Raw genomic sequence first — 22,398 nt, 5'->3', positions numbered from 1 at the left:
TGATGCCAAGACAAAATTTCCTTGAGATTCCTTTACTCTATCGCATCACAGTATCACTAAGGTTGGAAGAGACCTCAAAGATCGAGTCCAACCTGTCACCACAGACCTCATGACTAGACCATGGCACCAAGTGCCACATCCAATCTCCTCTTGAACACCTCCAGGGATGGTGACTCCACCACCTCCCTGGGCAGCACATTCCAATGACGAATGACTCTCTTCGTGAAGAACTTTCTCCTCACCTCAAGCCTAAACTTCTCCTGGCACTGCTTGAGACTGTGTTCCCTTGTTCTGGTGCTGGTTGCTAGAGAGAAGAGACCAACCCCTTCCTGGCTACAACCACCTTTCCAGGTAGTTGTAGAGAGCAATGAGGTCACCACCCCTGAGCCTCCTCTTCTCCAGGTTAAACAATCCCAGCTCCTTCAGCCTCTCCTCATAGGGCTGTGCTCAAGGCCTCTCCCCAGCCTCGTTGCCCTTCTCTGGACACATTCAAGTGCCTCAATGTCTTGACTTGACATACTTGACTGTTTGCATATACACACACAGTCACAGCACATCCACTTTCAGAAAATGTTGGCTGCAGTGTCCCTGTCACTGCCAGGAAAAGTTAGTTCTATCTATACTTTGGAAAAAAGCATAAGTGTTCTTTCCAGACTAGCAAATTTTAGCCTCAATTTCTTCAACATATAGCCATGTCTCTGTGCAGAACCCCCCAGGACATCATCATCCTGTATCAAATTAATCTTGTTAACAGAAAAATGTTTGGCATTCTACCACTAGTCATCTATATACAGCCAAAAGAGTGGATTATTTTAAGTAAGCATCAGTAATCCTGATGTTTAATGATCTGCAGACAAGTAGTAGGACTCCAGTTGGCTTTTGCAAATTATTTTCACTCATAGCATACTTACCAGATTTCCTTCTCCATGTTCTTTTGCTAAGCACAAACTGTCCAGTTTATCCCGCAATGAGTTGTTCTCTTGTGTGAGAAGAAAGATCTGTTCCTTTTGCATCTGAAGCTCATTGCTTTCTCTACAGTTCTCTGATTTTCCCTCAGCCAGCTGGTCTCTCTCTGATGGGATGGTTTTTATTTCTTCTGTCATTTGTGACAGCTATTAAAATGGAGTGGAAAGAAAACACCCATCAGTTTAAAAAAAAAATCGAGTTTCACGTCACTGCTACAGTAATGATCGGTAATCCACTAATGAAATCATTCAAACTCCAGAACTGAGCCTTTGGCCTTTGTCATCTGCTTTGTTTTAAATGAATAGAATAAAACAGGTTGGAAGAGACCTTCATGATCATCACATCCAACCTATCATCCAACACCCCCTAAATCAACTGAACCATGCAACCAAGCACCATATCAAATCTTCTCCTCAAGACTTCCAATGATGTCGATTCCACCACCTCCCTGGGCAGCCCATTTCAATGGGCAATCACTCTCTCTGTGTAGAACTTCTTCCTAACCTCCAGCCTAAACCTCCCCTGGTGCAGCTTGAGACTGTGTCCTCTTGTTCTGGTGCTGCTTGCCTGGGAGAAGAGACCAACTTCTGCCTGTCTACAACCTCCCTTCAGGTAGTTGTAGAGAGCAAGAAGGTCTCCCCTGAGTCTCCTTCTCTCCAGGCTAAGCAACCCCAGCTCCCTCAGTCTGTCCTCATAGGGCTTGTGTTCCAAACCCCTCACCAACTTTGTTGCCCTTAAATGCTAACCTTTTGGCAGCCTCTTCTGCAACAGCAGCCAGATTATCCAGAAAAAGTATGAGAAAGAGCCAAACAAGAAACACCTGTGAGATTTCTACACATCTGTTCTAAAACATGCAAATGCTTGATTGATGGCCACTGGAATATATCAGTTGCCACTAAGTCAAGCACTACCAGTTCCCCCTCCAGAGGAACTGTGCTGCTGAAGCAATGGACCATACAATACTCCCAGCACGCTTCTGTCAGTTGTTGACAAGTCCATCTCAAAATACCCAGCAGATCAGCCTCCCAACTGTATGTTGGGAACCAAGATGCCATTTACAACCAAGTACTACATTTCTTATTGGGACTAAGCATTGTAAAACCCTAATCTCTTCTTTCATCTGCCCTGTAATGCCACAGCTCAAATTGACAGCCATGGCTCACACCAGTGTCACATTACAGCCTGTACCTCTACAGCAGTAGATCAGAAGCTCATGAAGACTTGGATCAGGCAGTACTATTTTCCTGCCCACTACTTACCAAAAGCCTAGAATATTTCCAAGGACAAGCAGAAAATACTGTAAGCAGATGAATTAGGCTTGTTTTCTGTGTTAGAAAACACATTAAAAGCATTTTTATTTTGAATTATTACCTAACATCATACCTTTATTTCTAGTTCTTTAATGGTCTTCCCAAGTGTCTCTTCAACACTCAGAATCTGAGATTCTTTTTCAGAAATACTTTTTTCTAACTTCTTGACTGTGTCCTGGGCTTGCTTGAGAGAACTCTGGGCACTTCTCAGTTCTTCCTGTGCCAGAATGTTCTTTGAGGAAAGAAAACCCACAGAGAAAAAACAACTATTGTGCTGTGTTAGTAAACATTCAATTACAAAACCACCCCAAAACAATAAACCAAACCCACACAAAACTCCAGTCCCCTATGTATTTTAATGTTTTAAGAGTTGTTATACTCCTCCCCTTAGAGGTATGGTCTTTTTCTATACAAACAGAATTCCTACCATTGAAACAGTGTCCTTTATATCCTCTTTGAGTTGGTCTGTCTCGGCTTGGAGAGACTCCTCTTTTTGCTTCAGGTCATCTCTTTCCTGAGTTAGAGTTTTCACTTTTTCCTGGCATTCAGTAAGCTGCTGAAGAACTGCCTGGATCTCTGACTCCTTGGTCTCCAGTCTCATCTCCATCATCTTTTCTTGCCCTTCCAATTGTTCCAATTCATTTAACTTCTGCTGAGTCCGAATATGTTCTTCTCTTACCTCAAGAACTTGCTGTTTGTACTCTGCTGTCTCCTCTTCCAGTTCTTTAATTCTGCTGATGAGCTTTAATTGGAGAGGGAAAAGGTCACACACTTCCACTGTTATGCAAAACTGCATGAGGTGTACACAATCTTACAGAACCTTATATTAGCTTAGAGAGGCTGAGATTTTAGTCTTCCATCAGCAAATCTGGAGTTAATAATTTCACTTTAAGTCACTGCTTATATATTGCTGTCCACCCGAAATAAGCATTTGGTTGTGCAGCCTTCCTGTGGTTTCTCCTTATCAGAAGTCCTACTGTAGTAAGACATAACACACCACCACACAAAGAACCGTAGCAGATCTTCAAAATCAAGTTAAGAGTTACCAAATCCATAGCTGGACTATGACAGCCATATCAGTGTTATAAAGTCTTGTCCAAAATACACATTTTCAGGGTTTTTTTCCCCCTCCCTCCAAATTGCTGGAGCAGTAATTCTTTTTAGTTTAATTGATCTGTTCTAAACAGACTTCAGTTCAAGGAGGAAACTGTTTCTATGACTAGAGTAGGTCATAGCAGCATATTTTAAAATAAAGAGTAAAACTTGCATAGTAAAGGTAGAATTTAAGAGTGGAAAAAAGAATTGAAAGGTCAGATATAGAACAATATATAACCTGGAGCAACACAACAAAATTCTTTGACTATGAAGCAGGTCCATTAAGCTTCATAACCCTGCAATCTTATACACTCAACATAGAAGTAACATCCACTCATCCTAGAGGAACTTTAGTGACAGTGTTATTTATTCCTTTCAGACTACTCCAACGTAAGTGGTTTGTGTGTTTTGTTTTAAAACTATTAATTCATCAACTGTCTTATCTGTAAATAAAAAGGCAGCAAGCTGACACTAACCTTTAATTTCCCTTCATCCAAAGCTGTTTTAGCCTCTTGTGCTTCTTGAGCTAGAACATCTACTTGGAGCTTTATTTGTTCATTGTTTTCTGATACAGATATGTATTTTTGCTCTAGCTCTTCGTGGAGCTGTTTAAGTGCTAGATATTCCTGATCAGACTTTACATATTTGAGTTGTGCATCTGCCAGATCGTCTTTTGCTTTTCTAATTTCTTCAGTCATCTCTTGAAGTCTAATTTCACTATCAGCTACTTCAGAAAGCAGCTTCTCCCTTTCCAATTTTAAGAGGTGTAGCTCCTCACATTTTTCAAGAATCTGCCAATAGAAAAGAAATCAGTATTAATAGCATTTTCTAAATCAGTATTTCTCATAGGTGCATAAGAAGAGGTTCATACACAAATACAGGAAATGAAGTACAGGCAAGCACACATCGTGGTACATCAGGTTTTGCTTTGTTTGGCAGAAGCCATCAAAAAAATCCTTCCAACAGAATCAAGACTGGCAAGCCCTTTAAAAAAATAATCTTAAAGAACACCTGGGGAGTTACAGGCATTTTAAATAGGTCTTTTTTCCAATGTTTGAACTAGGACTGGAGTGGTGCTCTTCAACAATGTTTAGATGCAGTGATGCTTTCTCCACACTACAGAGTTTATGAACTTCCTAAAGTTGTTAGTGGATGCAGACCACTGGATGGGTTTAGAACTCTGCAAATTGTTCATGCATTTGTGATTACTTGCCCTTGACAGTTTTCACTGTACCTTTGTAGCAGGTATTTAAGGAGAAAGACCCAGAAAGTATTTGCAAGCAAGCCCTTTAACAAACCTGTTATATATATAAGGCCTGACCTGCCAGGAAACAGGAAAGTTTCATTCAAGTTGTCCAGAATTTTCAAGTTAAAGCACTTCTAAAACAAGATTTCTGCTAAGAGGTCTTGAAATAATCTCTGCCTACTTAGCAAAAAAAAAAAAAAATCAGTTTTAGACCAGTAAACCAGGATCAAACACCATTATAGAATAGAATAATAATAAACCAGGTGGGAAGAGACCTTAAAGATCATCATGTCCAACCCATCAACCAATCCAACCCACCTAAACAACTATCAATGGTGGCCAAGGCAAACAGGCAGGCAAATGCTGGAGTGCAAATTCCTGATTAAGTGTACCAGACTTTGATTAGACATGTGATCTTCACATTTATTCCTAGGTGTATACATGAAAAACCAAAGGAGCAATCATTTAATGAACCGAGATGTAAAAGCTTGATTCAAGATAAGTTTTGGCTTTACAACTTCACATCCAAGGGGCCTCCATTAATATGTTACCAGTCAAGTAAAAAAAAAAAACCAACAAACAAGGAAAACATTAGATTTACCTCTTTCTGCTGCATCTCAACAGTATTTGGAAGAGACTGAAATTGTGATAGCTCATGTACTTGGTTTTGTAGAAGGGCATTCTCTTTCAATGCTTTTTCTAGTTCTCCTTTTAAGTCAGCTGCTTTTTTTTCCAGCTCAACAAGGGAGAGCATGTCTAGGGATTCAAGTCAAAATATCAGAGAAAAAAGGTTTTCTGTAAATTAAGCACAAGATTAATAATGCTTTCTGGATACCACATTACTGTAATACTAGGAAATTCTGTTTTATAATGGCCAGCAATTAAAAATACAAAGCTACTGGTCTGAATTTGTCATCACTTGTTAGGTTGACATCCACTTAATTTCACATGCTCCCCAAAGCCTTCCTTAACTTGACTTTCACATGAAGACATTTAAAACACTCCACAAAGCAGCACCAGAAACTCCATTATTTTTAATATTGGCAGAAGCTCCAAGCATTTAAGAGAACAAGAGCTGAAATATTTCATTCCCCCACCATGGAGGAGAAGGCAAAGAAAAAGCAGCACCTGAAACAGTACCTTTGGGAACTTTGCCCTCCATCAGTGAAGTCAGCCTTGTGTTTTCTTGAAATACAGCCTGCAACTCTCTCTGTAAGTCAACTTGCATTTTTCTGTAACTGGCTTTTCCTGCTTCTATTTGGCTTTGATAGAGCTGAACATCCTTTTGCATTTGATTGTAGTTATTTGAGAGTTCATTCTTCAGGAAAACAAAACAAGATGCAATTCACACACAAAATAAAAAAGTCTACATGCTTAACATGTAAATATTGCATCTGCTGCATTTCCTGTTGTCACTCTGAAATTCAGCCCTGATCAACATGGCAGAATGAGCCACAACTGAAAACTGCACTGCTGTCAGAGTCCTAGAACAAAACATATCTTAGAGGTGAGGGCTATAACTAATTCTGTTTTGTCTTTACTTCCTCAAAGCTCAGAGTGAGCTCCATCCCACCTCCAAGTTCATAACTCTGGTGAAACTATGTTTGGAGCCTGATGTTCTAGTAACTCCCAGAAGACTGTTCATGTGCTCTCTCTGCAGTGGTAAACCTAAAACTAACCACCCACTCCTGTGAGAGAAGCCTCTCTTCTTTTTGTGTTTCTCTGAAGACTTTTTCCTTTTCCATGAATTCTATGACAAAAGTGTTACTTTGAGCATGAGTCATTAGCTTTGCTCTACCACATCTTGCCTTTATCAATGGCCTTCCTCACTACTCTGGTCCTGCAAAGCATTCTATACAGCTGCACAGGCACTTAGACAAGTACTTACCATTCTCTCCTTCAGCTCCAGATTTTCACTTCTGAGAAAAGCAGCTTCTTTTTTGGCATCCAAGGCTATGGTTTCACTATCTAAGAGGGATTTATTCAGCTGCTGAATTTCTTCAAGTAGATTATCAGAACTTCCCTAAGGGGGAAAAAAAAATATCACACAATAACACTCCAAGGAACATGTCCAAAAAAGCCATAATAAAGCAAATGTGTTTATACTAATATGAGTAAAATCTAAACACAAGCTCAAGGCTGGGAAGTTTACTCTAGAAAGAGCAGTAGCAGGCTTGTGCAAGACATAAGATAAAAAGTATCTCCCAGAGCTTTACTTTGCTAGAGAATTGCTGTGTGATCATATAAAAATTGCTACTTTAAAGTTTGTAGTAGTTTTTGTAACATCTGTAGGGACACAGATTTCAGTTGCACCAAGGCTGGCCCCAGATTTAACCCACCTTCAGTGAAACTAAAACCATCTCCCAACCCAGCAGAAAACTCAAAATTTACCACTGAAAAAGATGTGTCCTTTTTTTCTGCTCTTGCTTTCTGTAGTTCTTCCACTTGGTTCTGCAGTACCTTTATTTTGTTTTCTTTCTTTTTCAGCTCCTCCAATTTGGAGTTTATTTCTGCCTATAAGTTGGTGAAAGAAAATAGAAAAAGGAAGATTCTAAGGCCTTGATTGGTGTTTCAGGTAAGACTTTCCCCTAAAATCTGCTTTATACATAATAAGCATTTATGAGTTTGAGACATCTCCTCCTCGTAGCTGGTAAGATTAAGCAGAGCCAAATGTTATCTAGCTTATCCTCATCAGATACAGTATTCCAAGACAAATGACCCAAGCACATTTCATACAACTCATATTGCGTGCAAATTTAGACAGGCTCACCTCAAGTTCCTCATTGTACACCTCAGCATTTGAAACCATATTCTTTAAGTTGGTAATTTCATGTATTAGTTGTATCTGTAGAGCAAATTGAAGCAAAATTGCAGAGGGTATTAGAAAGCACCCACACCAGTAGTTTTAGTTGCCAACACCATGAAAACAAACAAGGCAAGTCTTGTGTTTTCTGTTAGTGTGCAAACCATGTATGCACCCACATCTATTCCAGCAGCAACAAACCAACTTGCCCCCTTCTTTCAAATGCATACATGAGATGTAAAGCTCTGGTTTAGCTTTCCAGTAATTAGAAAGGATTGAAGTACAATTTAATCTGTAACAGCTCAAGAAACAAGAGCAAAATTATCAAAGCAATTAATGCAGAAATCTTACAGATAAACCACTCCAAATTGTAATCATGTTAACTGGATTTTTATGACAGTGCAGATGTGATTCAATTTATTCACTAACAAGAATGAGGAGGTGCCAAAATTAAAAGGTAAAGGAAGCCATAAACACATTCAGTGGTACCCTCCAGAAGAAAGGACAAGTAGAAAACTAAATAGAAAAGCACTCCCAAAACTGAAGAACTCTTCTGTTCTTGGTTAGAAAAGCTTTTCATTTACAAGTGTCTCTGTATAGTCATAAGCATAGGTAAAGAGAAAACCCAATCTTAAAATTTTCAGATGAGAGAGAAGATTTAAAACAAGTACTCTCCTCTGAGTATTTCTGTATACTTAGGAGTACAGAGAGAAGAAAACCCTACCTGTAGTCTTAAAACCATAGGACAGTCATAGATGTGCTATGATAATACTGTCAGATGTTGTTTAAAGTTCTAATTTTCTGATTATATCTGTGATGGTTTAAGTTGACTCAGACTTCATGAGGTATGCAACCTTTCTGTACTGCTGTAATTCAACTGCTACTTGAGCATCAAGTGCTTCTAATAGATGAACTGCCTTCAAATACTGGAAGACAGTCTGAAAACAAATAATTCAAAAATTATTCTTGTAATAAGTGACTTTAGAGCACTGCCTTATTAGTAGATAATCTTTGCAAGAGAGCCTGTAACTGAGAATGTGTTAAATGCTGGCTGATAAGGAAGATGGCAATTCTAGCCTAGTATACAAAGGGTCTTCTAAAAAGAATCTTAAACACAAGCTAAATAACAATCTACTATGGATCCCATTTGTTAAAGATCCATGAAGTAATTTTGGAAACAATGAAAATCAGAACTGATCTTTTTAAAATTTAACAACTCAAAAGGATGCAACTTCAGCTTCAACATTAATTTCATGTTGAAAGGATATTAAACAGACTAGCATATACAAGTAAATCTGCAGAGAAGGTATCAGGAAAGAAATGGCAACAATACATCCATGTCTAAATACCACAAGTTCGGGGTTTTCTGGGAGTATCTTCTGGGTTTGGTAGTTTCCATGTATGAGCTTGCTCACAGGATTTGTGTGTGCTGTGACTTATTTCAGGTTCTAGCTGCCAAAGGGCTAGACCATAATACAAGTCACACATTTAAGGTTACAGTGTTGTGGCATAAAACAATTGTATGGCAATAAAGCAAGCGTTTGGACAAAAACTACTTCTCCACAAGGAAATGAAGGTGACTAAGAAAAATCCCATCCAAAACCCCCAAACAAACAGCATTTCCTATATCATAATTTATCCTGAAGGTAGGTTTACCTTTTCTGACATCATAGTATCAGTCAGGGTTGAAAGGGGCCACAAGGATCATCTAGTTCCAACCCACCTGCCATGGGCAGGGATACTCCACACTAGATCAGGCTGGCCAGAGCTTCATCCAGCCTGGGCTTAAACACCTCCAGGGACGGTGCCCCAACCACCTCCCTGGACAACCTAGTCCAGGGCTTCACCACTCTCATGATGAAGAACTTCCTCCTCACGTCCAGCCTGAATCTCCCCACCTCCAGCTTTATTCCATTCCCCCTAGTCCTATCACTACCTGATATCCTGTGAAGTCCCTCCCCAGCCTTCTTGTAGGCCCCCTTCAGCTACTGGAAGGCCACAATTAGGTCACCTGGGAGCCTTCTCTTCTCTAGACTGAACAGCCCCAACTCTCTCAGTCTGTCCTCATAGGAGAGGTGCTCCAGCCCTCTGCTCATCCTTGTGGCCCTTCTCTGGGGGCCACAAAAAAATCCTACCACAAAAATCCATGTTTCAGGTTTTCCACAGACATTACTACTCACACCTTTTAAAGACTTAATCTTACTGAGAAAATATGTTAAGCTAGCATCCACATAGTGCAAAGGGTTATCAAAAGCCAGAGCTATCTTGGATTGTGACCCAAGATGCTTTGTGTACGTGTGCGAAGTACAATTTAGCAGACATACTTCATCTTGAGAACAGTTCAAAAGTGTTACTTTACGCAGCAAGACACCTGTCTCTTGCAGAAATCTGAAGTGAAATTCAGATCATGCATATATTTGTGGATCTATCCATGTCTTTTCATGTTTAACCAGACTTCACTATTTGACTCTCCTGAAGTTGGAGCCCGAATTTTACAGAGGCAATCCAGTTTAAGCCTTGGTTTGTTCACTCATTCTGTTCCTCAACATGTAACACCATCTATTTGTGAATGAACTAGAGAATTAGAGCATAAACAGATCTTAAAGTCTGAATTTATTTCAATGCACCTTACCTCATAATCTTTTTGTGTTTGTTTTTCCAGTGCTTCAAATTCATCGGTTTCTGTTTTTTCCCTCAGCTTCTCCCTCACTTCATTTATCTCTAAGTTCAGCTGCTTGTTTTCCAATACTAGGTGGTTATAGTCTGCTTGTAGGACCTTGACCCTATTTAAAGCCATATCCTGAAAAAGCACAAGACACTTTAGAAGTTGTTGTTGGAATGTCAGTCTTCTTTCTGCAAGACACAGAAACACCACTTACCTTTTCACGGGCTAGTGTTTCACACAGTTCCACAGATTCTTCAAAGTATTTGTCACTCTAGAGGAAAAAAAATGGTTTCCAATTAATGGATCCATAAGATCAAGCAAGTTCAGGACTCTATTGATTGCTGCTTGCCTTCTCACTGCTAGTTCTGTTTAAATACCAAAGATCACTGGATCATTTGCCACAAACCCACTTGCTCTCATACCTATTACAGTAATTCTTTAGACCTAGAACACTATTGATGTTCTGCAGGAGACTCAGGGTGATCTTACTGAGAAGTATGTAATGTATATGCACTGTATTAGGCAAAAGACATCAAGACATTACCCAATTCATGTTAGGTCCAGCAGTCCATCCTGTTTCTGGAATTTGATCAGAGATCACCAGAGATTGGCTGTCACATTCAGAATTTTCTATGATAGCTGAAACAAAGGATGTAGTAAAAAAGAGTACTAGTAGATTTTAAACTGGACATCGAGAATTTTCTTCTCCAAAAACTATTATACTGGAAATGATCATGCAGTACAAGGAGTAGCACACAGTACAGCTTCTGAATCCTGTGATTTTTCTCTTGTGAAAACAAACAAGACTGAAGTTAAGTCCCTACACTTATGCTAACCACTATTATAAACTAATAGATACTAAACCAAATCTAGAATACATAACTACACTAGGAAGTGTCAGGGAAAGAACTACTCAGTGTCCCACAAGACTAAAAGAGAAAGCACACCCCCATTCCCTTCTCAAAGCTTGAAGCTGCAGGAAGAAGCAATTCAACAACAGTGCTACCCAAATATTGTGTCTAAAGGTCAGCCTTTTCCTCTGGTCATCCTTGAGTTTCTATGTCCCAGTCTGATCTCGGAGTAATGACTCCTCTATTCTTGTTGAGGATTAAAATTTCACCCCCAACTCTTCTTCCCCTTTTTTATAGGGAGAACATAGTTTGGATGTTACCTGTGTTAAAGTACAGCTTTGGTTACTTTAACAAGGTTTAAAAACAAAGGATTGGGGTAGGCTGCATGGCAGAAATATTTATAAAGGCTTCTTTTTGCCTTACAGCTCTTACCTTTGGCTTTAACAAATTAAAGCCTCAATATCTAAAGTGAGGTAGGGGCTTATAGGGCAGCTTTTTTAAAGTTTGCTTGTTCACTTGTGTTAAGTGTCAATTTAGTCAGTTAAGAAACTAGTGTCTGCAGAGTTATCCAACAGATACTCACTACATGTAACTTCACCTGGGCCAGTAAAACTTGAGCCATGATCCTCTGAATAAAATTAGCCTTAATACCATTAAAAGAACTTCCAGAATTGTGCTGAAACCACCTCCCTTCCAGGCTGCATTCTCTGGCACACAGATGCAACTTCCTAATGGGTTACAGGTAACTTGTAAAACTGGGTTCATGAAACATTTGGGGTAGTATAGTGCCAACTGAATGCTTCCATATTGTTAGCAAGTTGCTCATGTATCTTTATTAAGAAGGGATTATTTCTCATTTAAAAGCTGCTTTGCAAAGTTTCCTCATTTTTTTCCTGAAGATACTTACAATCCTCCATGTCTGTTGGAGATAACAGAGATGTTTTCATTTTCTTTGTCTCAGATAGCCTTGACTTTCTAGTTTCTTCAAAATACCTCACATTTGTCTGGTTTATTTTACCAGGAGCCCAAGTCACCCTTCTTCTTTTCTTGGCCTTTAAAAAAACAAATAGGATTTACAGGACAAGTAATACAACCAAAACACTGAAGAGGCGCGTAGATGTTGCATTAGGGTAGTTCTATAACAGGACCAGCAGCTTACTGGACAGTGGTTTGCAGTTTTGGTTTTTTCCCCTCCAAAAATTAGAAGTACAGCACAAGAGTTTGAAAGCAGAAGTCTGTGTTGCCTTAGACTGCACAGACTTCAATACTCAAAAGTTATTCTTTAAAGGGGCAGCTTTTGTTGGGCAATTTGCTCATTACTTATTCAGTAAGCCAGTGTGTATTTAATACTACCTTTCACAGTTCACAAATAAGATCTAGAACAGGTGCTTACTTGAACATTTGCTTTAGAGGAAAAGGAGGCAGAAGTCACCAGCATCCGAGTTAAATTTCGTATCCTGTCTTCCTGTACTTTCTGAAGAGAATTTTTTTCTTCCAACAGCTGGGCCAGTTGGTCTTTTTCCATTGCATGAATTTGAGTCTTTGAAGATACCTTCCATAAAAAGATTAATTAAATAAGCTCACATTAAGAACTAAAATTAAATAATTTCTATAGAGAATACACAATTACTAATATTCTAAAAGCAACTACACATGTGTTCTTCTAACTCTGGAAGAGCTGCATTTAACCTTGAACAATGAAACTGACAGTCTAGTCAACTTGTGGATTTAAAGTCAAAGGCTCAAAACAATACAGCCTCAGATTTTTCTAACAACAAAATAAGGCAGTACTTGCAAATATAACAGAACTTAAGATGACTTTCCCATTGGTGCCAGGAGCCCCAAGCTCTTTGGGGGCTATGAGTCAATTGCCAAATAACAGCATGCTACTCTAATACATGGGGTCAAGAGCTGAGGTACTGAAAATTTACCCTGTTGTAAAGCAATTGCCTTACAGGAGTTGAACAGCTTTATCATAAGCTTACAGTCCCTTACACTAATTCAAAGTTCACACAGGATTTTTCAACCAACTCTTCTGTACTGAGTACTTGACTCACTACCTACTAACTCAGAAGGCAGCAAACACTTCCAGGTGCAGATTAATTCTCTTTAAGATGTCATTTTATTTTTTTTCTGTGAATACAATTTGAAAAACAAATCCTCAAAATATACAACTGTAATTAATTAACCAGAACAGCATGTTCAAAATTGTGAGTTCCCTGTGGTTTTCCATGCTTTGACAAGACTTGCCAGACTGCTCCCCGAGGAGACTGCAGTCTGGTAGCAAGTCACTGTTACTCATTTCCTAAATCTATCTTCTGCCTATACATTGCAAGTTTTGCCAATAGTTTTACACAGTTGCAAGTTCTTGCAACCCACACTGAAGGTAAAACATCAGCAAGAGGGAAAAATTATGAAGTTGGAATCTAACCGGCATTCAATAGCTTCTTATACAGCAATGAATCCTCTGATCTGTGGCAATAAAAATATACTTTAAGTCATAACAAATGTGTGCCTCAAACATGTTCAACTACATAAGAAAGCAATTCAGTTGATCTCATCCTCTGCCAGCTTTCACACAGCTACGTGGACTATCATCAGTTGCTCTAAAGGTCACATCACCTTTTGATCTTCTCTCAACAGAAGTGAGAGAAACCACTTCAGTTCACCTGTGCCTTCAAGCTGAAGTGGTTTGTTTATAACAGAACATTTTCAAATAGCTATCAACATTAAGGATAGATTAATTTCAGTAAGTGTATTACATACTTCCTCCAGCTGCTTTTTCAAATCCAGAATTTCCTTGCGATATCTCTTGAGGAGAGCATCATCATTAAGGACTTCATTGACTTTTGGAGTGTTCTTCATTCGTTTGGCTGTGCTGGCAAACTGGAAGAATATTCTGTCGTGGGTAATAGTTACAGAACAAATACACCAGCAAAAACTCTGACACTATCTCTTCAATGCCATTAGGAAATGAGACAAAGATCAACATAAAAAGGAGCTATTCCACCTGCCAGGAAGCTTTACTTAGATAACCTAGTACAACATGACTGAGAAAATATACTGTATACAAAACAAACATTTCAACTCCCCAAGGTCCTCTTCGGACTTGGAATACTCAAGTGACTACAGATCCAGAAGACTACATTTTCCACCTCTTGAACTTGTCTACAATGAAGCCTTGAGTCTGAAAAATGCTTTAAAGTAGGTGAGATGTTTTACCTGAAGAGTACTGAGTGTTTCATCAAAAGAAACAGGAGTAATTGTACAAATAATAACTGTCTTAGCATTTCCTCCAAGGGAGTTCTGCAGAATTCGAGTCAGCTTGCTGTCTCTGTAATTTATGAAGCTGATGGGAGAAAAAAAAGAGAAGCGAAAAATAATTCCTGTTTTGTATAGAAAAATCCCAGAAAGCAGAGTTATATGTGAAGGATCTTTATTTAAGACAAGACAAACTCATAAAACAGGTATCCAAGCACAAATGCTTACCCAGAAGGGTCATCACAAAGCTTTTTGATGACTTGGCCCAGAATGAACAAGCTCCGGTTTATATTGCAGCCTTCTTTCAGTCTCACACCTAGGCATCACAGGAATTTGGTAAAGGTTTTGGTTTAAAGCAATAGAATATAATGTTGAAATATATTTTCAAACTGTCAAATTTGAAAATGCTCTGCTCTAGGAGTTTACATCTCAAGTACCACAATCCACTGTGATCCATCAGCAGCTAGTACCAAATCCTTTATAACTGCCAAAATGCATCAGAAGAAGGTATCACAGATACATTAAAATCTAAACAGGAAAGAAAGTTCTTATGGGTCCAGATAGTTACTATGTAAAGTTTTTTACACATGTCCGTATTTACATGTGTTAATTACAACAAACTCCCAGGTTATTTCTTGTAAAAGAATATTGTGCTGCTTTCAGGTCAGTTTCTTTTAATGATCAAGGCATTTTTGTGCAGCCTCATGCTGTCATTGTTAACAATCAAGCTTCTTAGCTGAAGTGAGCCATCTGTTCACTCTTCACCTTTACATATGAGTCCCTACAAGCTCCTAAAGATTTCTTTACTACAGGTGAATCTTCAGTGCATGGCAGTTGCTGGACCTGCTATTCTGGAAATCCATACTACTACCCAATTGTTTGCACTTCAGAGCATTTGCAGGATTTTCTTGAATAGAATGTGCCCTACAGAGCAGGGAAGAGATTTATAAACACCACAAGAGCACATGGATCAGATAATTTCCTATTTAAGTTTTTCATATGGGTTAATAAACAGAAGTGGTCACCAGGAGAGCCTCATTTAACACTCACCTTCAGATCCTGTTTGACTAGCTCTTTCACTGCCTGCCAGATCTACCAAGTTCTGCAAATTCAGTAAATATTTCACAGGTTAGTTCTGAGGCACTTGAGTTTCAGAGTCTCTTAATTCTAAACCTCTAATTTATGTAATTATTAAGACAGACACACTTAGGAAAAAGTAAGAGGTCTGTCATTTTAGCCTGGAGAAGAGAAGGATCAGAGGCGACCTCATTGCCCTCTACAACTACCTGAAAGGTGGTTGTAGACAGGAGGGGGTTGGTCTCTTCTCCCAGGCAACCAGCACCAGAACAAGGGGACACAGTCTCAAGTTGTGTCAGGGGAGGTTTAGACTCGAGGTGAGGAAAAAGTTCTTCACTGAGCGAGTCATTCGTCATTGGAATGGGCTGCCCAGGGAGGTGGTGGAGTCGCCGTCCCTGGAGGTGTTCAAGGGGAGATTGGACGTGGCACTTGGTGCTATGATCTAGTTGTGAGGTCTGTTGGAACAGGTTGGACTTGATGATCCTTGGGGTCTCTTCCAACCTTAGTTACTGTGATACTGTGATAAGTGCAGTCAAGAGCAATCAATACTTCCAAGGTACATAAGGACATAGAATAAGTCCGTATTAACTGTTATACCACTTTGAAGAGCATTTCTGATTTCCAGTGCAATTCTCCCTACCTTCAGTAACAAGGTTATATACAGTTTCTCAGTATAGTAGAGTTCATCACAGATTCAAGCTATAGGAGGCTTCACAAAGTCACAGGTCATCTGGTTCAATCTTTCATAGGAAAAAGAAAGCCTATATGATACTACCTAGGACCCTGTCCTAATCAGCTGTCTCTCCTTGCCTGTCATTCTGAGGATAAGGCAGGCATTAACTAAAGGAAAAGCACCACTCTGAAGTTTGTTCCAAGTCAACTAGAACTTCATAGCATTCCCATAATGATTTGAGCAGGTAGCCCTCCCTCACTGGTTTCTGTTTTAAAAGGCAAAAAAATCCTGTGCCAACTCCAAGCAGCAACAGACCAAAAGGGTCAAAGAAGTCTCCCCCTCCACAAGGAATGGTTACTGAAAGAGACACAGGGTGGAGTATATTCTAAGTGGACCCCATAAACTACAGCAAGAGAAAGAGTAGGCAGCAGTTTTGCTCAAGTACTCTATGAGCAGTGCTTAAACTCAGATTCCAGAGCTTCCACATGAAGAGAGAAGAGAAAGCCCTTTCCACAACACGTGTGACTGACTTGATGCCATTCCCAGTTCTGAAGGAGAGTGCTCATGCAGATTTTAGCCAGCCTGCTTTCACAGGATTTGCACTCCTCCAGTTGATTTGGATTTTTGAAAACACCAAAATGCTCCCCTAGCAATCATCCATGTACACCCCCAGCTTAGGGTATTCCATATACTGGTAATCTACCACATGCTAACTGGGGTTACTTTTGAAAAGAATTAATCTTCTGGCCATTGCAGCTCTAATGGTCTAACAACAACTAAATCTGAGGATAAGAGAAGCCTCAATGTTATCCACTTTACAAGTGACTCCACTGAACTTGTCAGTGGCCAGGAACTGTCAGCAGTAGCTGAAGCTTTGCTGTGTTTAACAAAAGTGTAAGAGCAATGTGAAAGTAGCACCTCATGCTCCCACAAAGGGCAGAACACTCCCCAGCAACTATTTCCATGTCAGAATGCCCTTTGGTGGGAAAACATTTAGATAACAGCTCAGGAGTCTCCCTTCGTGCAGATGACCAGAAACATGATTTCTGCTTAAGAAATGTATTCTAGAAGTTAACAAAGTACGTTTGTACTAACAGTATAAAGTAACATTATTATCTCAAACAAGAGGCAACAGTAATATCTGTACTTAAATGCTTAAGTAATAACTTGGAGTACAGCTTACCAAGTGGGATACCATCACTGCTCCATCGCAGCTTGCATTTGCAAGGTCACTTCTTTCTCTGCTTTCAATGATCTAGAAGAGAATGCAATAAAGTTTTTCTCACTTCAAAAGCAAAGCCCCTCCTAATAGTGAAGCAGTCTTTACCATTCTGAAGATAGTGTGGGAACGGCTGCTGTGCTCATTCATTTTGGTTTCTCCATAATGGCGATTCCCTGTCAAAAGCCAATATTGGAATACTTAAGTTCTGATAAACTGGAGAAGATACAAAAAGCACAATTTAAAAGCAAGCAGAAAACTATTACTTTCTGAATATAATCTGCAAAAGGCATTCCACAATACCAAATACATTTAATAGCAAAACTTTGAATATATTCAGAGTAATGTAAGATGTCATCAGCTAAACAACTTACGTTCTCCTTTTCTGATCCATTCCATCACTTCTTCAGGGGCAACCACCACCTCTTCAATCAGATCTTCCACAAATATATTCCTCTTAAGAGTGAAAACAGCAACAAATTTTACTGAACTCCAAAACTTGCTCAATACTTTGCTTAAGTTAGCATTACAAGCAATTCCTGCAGTATTTATTCTAGCTTGCTTCCATCATCTCTCTGAAGTCTTTTTACTCCAAACAAAAAGGATGCAGAAAGTTTAAATCTTTATTGGAACTGGAGCCTAAAGGCACAGGAATCAAACAGTTTCCTAAAAATAAAATTAGCAGAAATATCCCTCTGGACATTTTGTGAGGTAATCTAGGAGTACCTCCCAGAAAATGTAAGGCCATAACAACACAACTGATAAATCTCCCTGTTTTCTCAAGTTTCAAAATCACTGATCTTTTGGGGCATAGAAAAAACACAAGCCAAACCCCACCAAGACAAATAAATACCAAACTACCAATTTTATTTGCTACAAAACTTCATGTAAAGATACTGAGGATGACATTAACAGCTTTGTGTTCTCTACTGATCATCTTAAGGAGTAGTTGTAATCCGATACTTGCTCTCTGACTACAGTAGAGGTGTACACTTTGTAGATGATATGAACATAGTATTAAAATAACTCTGTATATCTGCTGAAGCCTTGTAACACATTGAACTGTAGATTTAATAGCACGTTTGTAGAGGTTTTATTAGTTAACAGAACTCCCAAGTATTCACAGTCAAGGTGAAATAAAAATATGCTAGCCTAGAAAGCTGAAAGGATTAGCTTAACTTCTACAAGTATTTATGAAGATAAACCAGCACCACTGTTGTCTACATCGTGTCCTGCCAATTCTGAAGGTAACAGTTATGCAAGCTGACAGACAAGTTTTCAACTAGGTGCCCCCAAAGGCCTTTTTTAACTACTACTATTACACCACACAGTGTTTCCACTACCTAACATTCACTTACATTAACATCCTCACGAATGCCCAGAGGCTTCTTTTTCCTGGTGTCACAAAGCAAGTCGGTAATGGTTTCATTGTAGATTTCCATGTAAGAAACTCTTAGCAGGAATTCTCTATCTGGAATCTAATGTTAAAAAACAACCCAAACAAACCCAAATCAAAACCAGACTGATGTAGGAACACCTTTTAATACAAGTGTTCTTGACCTTTGAATACCATTCCACCTATTTCTTTCTCCCCATCCTCTTTGTACACCAGCATTTACCAATATAGAATCATTTTTCTTCTACTTCTTCACAGCTTCATAAATAGTATATCACTTTATGTATGTTGCAAAAGTAACACAGCTGCCCTACAGAAGTGCAGCAATAATTCTCCCACTAAAGTCCTTTCCCTATCTAGTGTCTTCCTGTGTAGTCTTTCCTCAGGGGTGACCTTATTGCTCTCTACAACTACCTTAAGGGAGGTTATAGACAGGCAGAGGTTGGTCTCTTCTCCCAGGCAACCAGCACCAGAACAAGAGGACACAGTCTCAGGCTGTGCCAGGGGAGGTTTAGGCTGGAGGTTAGGAAGAAGTTCTTCATGGAGAGAGAGAGATTGCCCATTGGAATGGGCTGCCCGAGGAGGTGGTGGGGTCACCACCACTGGAGGTGTTCAGGAGGAGACTTGATAGGGTGCTCGGTTGCATGATTTAGTTGATTAGGTGGTGTTGGATGATAGGTTGGACGTGATGATCTTGAAGGTCTCTTCCAACCTGATCTATTCTATTCTCTGTGTATCTTGTCTTGTCTCTGCTTGCTGAGATCACTTCTTCCCCGCCTCCCTGGTAGAGAAGAGGCTGCACAAAGAACTCAAGTACTACAGCACAAAAATGTTTTCTTGCTTTAGTTTCTTTTGTAAACTTGCTTTAGTTTCTTTTGTACATCCATATCCTTGTAGGAGAAGTGATCCGTTTCATGAAACTGATGACAATTAAAGCACTCTGCAAATGATGTTTGGGCAATTGCTATTTTAACTTGCACTTAGCACTGAGCAATTAGCCTATAATACTTTTGACACTGAATTAACTTATTTCAAGCTTTCTTTCTTTCAACTAAAGTCTTGAATAATGTTCATTTTTACAAGAGTGGAATCAACACAAAGCTTCTTCACATTACCTATCTACCACAAGTGAGCATCTATTTATATTTTTAATCAAGGTTTAGTGTATTTGCAAATTTAACAACCCCCTTCAGGGCTTTTTTTTCCCCCTCCCCCAATTTGATTCCAACTAAATGAGTTTCATTAGCTTTTCTTAAGCCACTCATCTTTGCAAGGCTAGCAAAGTAGCTGCAATATATGGATCAATATAAATGAATGCTCCTTGATACAAGCTAAGTGTAGCATACAGCAATACAAACCTTACTAGCTCTTTCAATCACTTCAGTGAATTGCTCACCTCACAAATAACTTTGAAAATGTGTTGAATTGCCTTCGGGATTATGCCTGTAGAATCCTCATTTCCCATCATTGTATAGGTCTTCCCTGAAGCTGTCTGTCCATAAGCAAATATTGTGCCTGGAAAGAGGTTTAAGTTCTGTTAAATACTGATGAAATGCATTGCAAATGGGATTTAAACACAGTTTTAAAACTTACCATTATAACCTTGTACAGCTGACTGTATAATTGGAACTGCTACACCTTCATATAACTGCTGAGTGCTGTCGCTTGAGTGAAAAACACGATCTTAAAAAAATAAAGCAAAGCACGTGAATCCATTGTAGCACAACCCAAACCCAAGCTGTCAGCTTACTCAGTATTTCTGACTTCAAATCCAGTAAGTTTGTATCAGAATACAGGATAATTCAGACAAAAATTAATTGTGATAACTGCTGACACAGGCTTTTTTTTTTTTTGTTAAAAAGAAATATTAGACTCAGAACCAGGAAAGTCAAACTAAGAAGGATGGGCAATTAATCAGCAGTCCCATTTAATCCTAAAAATGAGTCTAGTTGACCTATGAGGCTTCTAACAAGACAGACTACTTATTAAACTCTATCTTGGAGCATGCTTCTATTGAATCTATACTCTGGGGGAAAAAAATCTTTCTAGTGACGACATTCTTATTAACAAGTGGATCGGTACGAAGAGACTCAAAGCAAGGCAGTGAAGGACAGACTCAGTAATGACTTCTTTCTGCTTGAATTTCTTACTGCTAGAAAATGTTCCCAGATAGTTTGTAGACATAAAATTAATTTTGATTAACATAGTTAACGGAGAAGCCTTGAGCTTGGGAGGAATAATGATAACTGCGTTAACTGTTTATAGCTGCAAAGAGATAGAGATAAGAATTCCCACACGCCTAGGCAGCGGCTGCAATCGGCAGAACGAAGGAAACCACGAGAACGACGCGGATCGCGACTGCAATGCTGCTGGAAGGGCAGAAGGGGGCAGCGAAGACCCAGAAGTGAAAGGCCTTTATCTATTGAAATCGGTTTTTGGACTTGTAATACCTGTGTGTTGCTAAGCCCTCTATGAGGAGTACAATGAACCTCGCAGCTCCTGGAAAGACCCAACGCGGCCCATGCATGCTCTATTAAAGGATGTTAGAAAAGTCGTTCTGCCTCTCAGCAGCCAGTTATGATCCAGCATCCACACTGTGCACTATCAGCAGTCAGTTATGATCCAGCATCCACACTGTGCACTATCAGCAGTCAGTTATGATCCAGCATCCACACTGTGCACTATCAGCAGTCAGTTATGATCCAGCATCCACACTGTGCACTTTCCCATTTTGGATTTGGGCTCCCACACCCTCTTCTTCCTAAATGCTCTGGACTAACCCCAGTCTAGTCCACTTGTAACTGGAATTTATCTGAAAACAACACAGATTGTGTATTCCAAAAGCGCCCTACAGCACCAGCCAGAACACAAAAAGCAACATCCATGACGAAGCCGACTTCAAAGCTACATTTCTGGTACTGATTCAGTATGTCCCTATGGCACTTCTTCAGGACTACAATGCTGGGAACGAGAGCTCAGGGGTACCACACAAAGCTAGCCGTTAGTGTTGGCTGAAACATTCAAGTAGTACAGGAAGAAAAAACCATGTAAGCATCAAAATAAAATTATTGCATTTGTATTCTTACCATAACTAAATACTTTTGTACCATTCACTTCAGAAATGGTATTATTTTCACTCTTCCAGTGAAGTGACAATTTATCTTCTAAAGCCTTTTCCCTAAAAGAAAACATATTCCCTTAGTTTTACGAGGTTAGGACTGGGCTCCTGTAACACGGGTCCAACCCCTCACGGCAAGGCCTTCTCTCCGGCCACCGCCAGCTCTGTTTTCTCAGGCTCTCTCCTTCCTCCACAGGGACGGACGCCGCATTCATGCCCCTGCCTCCCCCTCCTCGCAGGGCTGTAACGGTACCCCCGGGGGCCCAAGCTGAAGGTGCGAAGAGCCCAGCAACACCCAGGGAAGTCGAGGGGTTCCCGGGCCACACTTCAGCCTTCCGCCTGGGGCCTGGGATGCAGCCGTCCCGCCTAGACAAAGTCTCACCTGGCGATGAGCGGCCGCACACGCACGCAGACGGTCACGGCACCCTCGTCTGCCATCACCGGTACTAGCACAAGCACTCACTCCACTCCCACCCGAGCGCACAACGCCAGGGCCCAACCGCCGCCCTAGTTTAAACTGCTCCCGAGGCCGCTGCGATTGGTCCGCGCGGGGCAGACGCCACGGCGGAGCGTACCACTCGCCTGGAGCTGACGGGGGGAACACGGGAAAAGCCTCGTGTAGGTAAGCGTTTGAGCGGGCGCTGCCGCCTTCCTACCCCCCCCGGCCGTTTGTTCAGCGTCCTGCCGTGCTACCCGGCGGAGCTGCGTGTGGGGTGGG

The 22,398-nt window shown here is 40.1% G+C and overlaps 1 protein-coding gene across 1 annotated transcript in view; it reads right to left on the bottom strand.

Moving 5' to 3' along the window:
• Positions 1 to 22,137, bottom strand: part of CENPE (centromere protein E) — a 39,125-nt gene extending 16,988 nt beyond the window's left edge. Inside the window, exons 1-26 of the mRNA XM_054162748.1 lie at positions 22,063 to 22,137; positions 21,649 to 21,740; positions 20,156 to 20,245; positions 19,959 to 20,077; positions 18,525 to 18,644; positions 17,541 to 17,622; positions 17,275 to 17,342; positions 17,131 to 17,202; positions 15,248 to 15,299; positions 14,426 to 14,513; positions 14,159 to 14,285; positions 13,703 to 13,822; positions 12,330 to 12,488; positions 11,844 to 11,988; positions 10,630 to 10,724; positions 10,300 to 10,356; positions 10,053 to 10,220; positions 7,388 to 7,462; positions 7,009 to 7,131; positions 6,506 to 6,640; positions 5,758 to 5,935; positions 5,219 to 5,373; positions 3,848 to 4,162; positions 2,704 to 3,018; positions 2,350 to 2,508; positions 912 to 1,112 (exon numbers count right to left, since the gene is read on the bottom strand). Coding sequence (XP_054018723.1) covers positions 912 to 1,112; positions 2,350 to 2,508; positions 2,704 to 3,018; positions 3,848 to 4,162; positions 5,219 to 5,373; positions 5,758 to 5,935; positions 6,506 to 6,640; positions 7,009 to 7,131; positions 7,388 to 7,462; positions 10,053 to 10,220; positions 10,300 to 10,356; positions 10,630 to 10,724; positions 11,844 to 11,988; positions 12,330 to 12,488; positions 13,703 to 13,822; positions 14,159 to 14,285; positions 14,426 to 14,513; positions 15,248 to 15,299; positions 17,131 to 17,202; positions 17,275 to 17,342; positions 17,541 to 17,622; positions 18,525 to 18,644; positions 19,959 to 20,077; positions 20,156 to 20,245; positions 21,649 to 21,740; positions 22,063 to 22,118 — 3,366 coding nt within the window. The 5' untranslated portion in view covers positions 22,119 to 22,137. The remainder of the gene's footprint in view (positions 1 to 911; positions 1,113 to 2,349; positions 2,509 to 2,703; positions 3,019 to 3,847; positions 4,163 to 5,218; positions 5,374 to 5,757; positions 5,936 to 6,505; positions 6,641 to 7,008; positions 7,132 to 7,387; positions 7,463 to 10,052; positions 10,221 to 10,299; positions 10,357 to 10,629; positions 10,725 to 11,843; positions 11,989 to 12,329; positions 12,489 to 13,702; positions 13,823 to 14,158; positions 14,286 to 14,425; positions 14,514 to 15,247; positions 15,300 to 17,130; positions 17,203 to 17,274; positions 17,343 to 17,540; positions 17,623 to 18,524; positions 18,645 to 19,958; positions 20,078 to 20,155; positions 20,246 to 21,648; positions 21,741 to 22,062) is intronic.
• Between the last annotated feature and the right edge of the window lie 261 nt (positions 22,138 to 22,398).

Source organism: Dryobates pubescens, chromosome 1 (genome assembly GCF_014839835.1).
Source record: "Dryobates pubescens isolate bDryPub1 chromosome 1, bDryPub1.pri, whole genome shotgun sequence".
Classification (NCBI taxonomy): Eukaryota; Metazoa; Chordata; class Aves; order Piciformes; family Picidae; genus Dryobates; species Dryobates pubescens.
The sequence above is the reverse complement of the archived record's forward strand: the minus strand, read 5'-3'. Positions and strand labels throughout refer to the sequence as shown.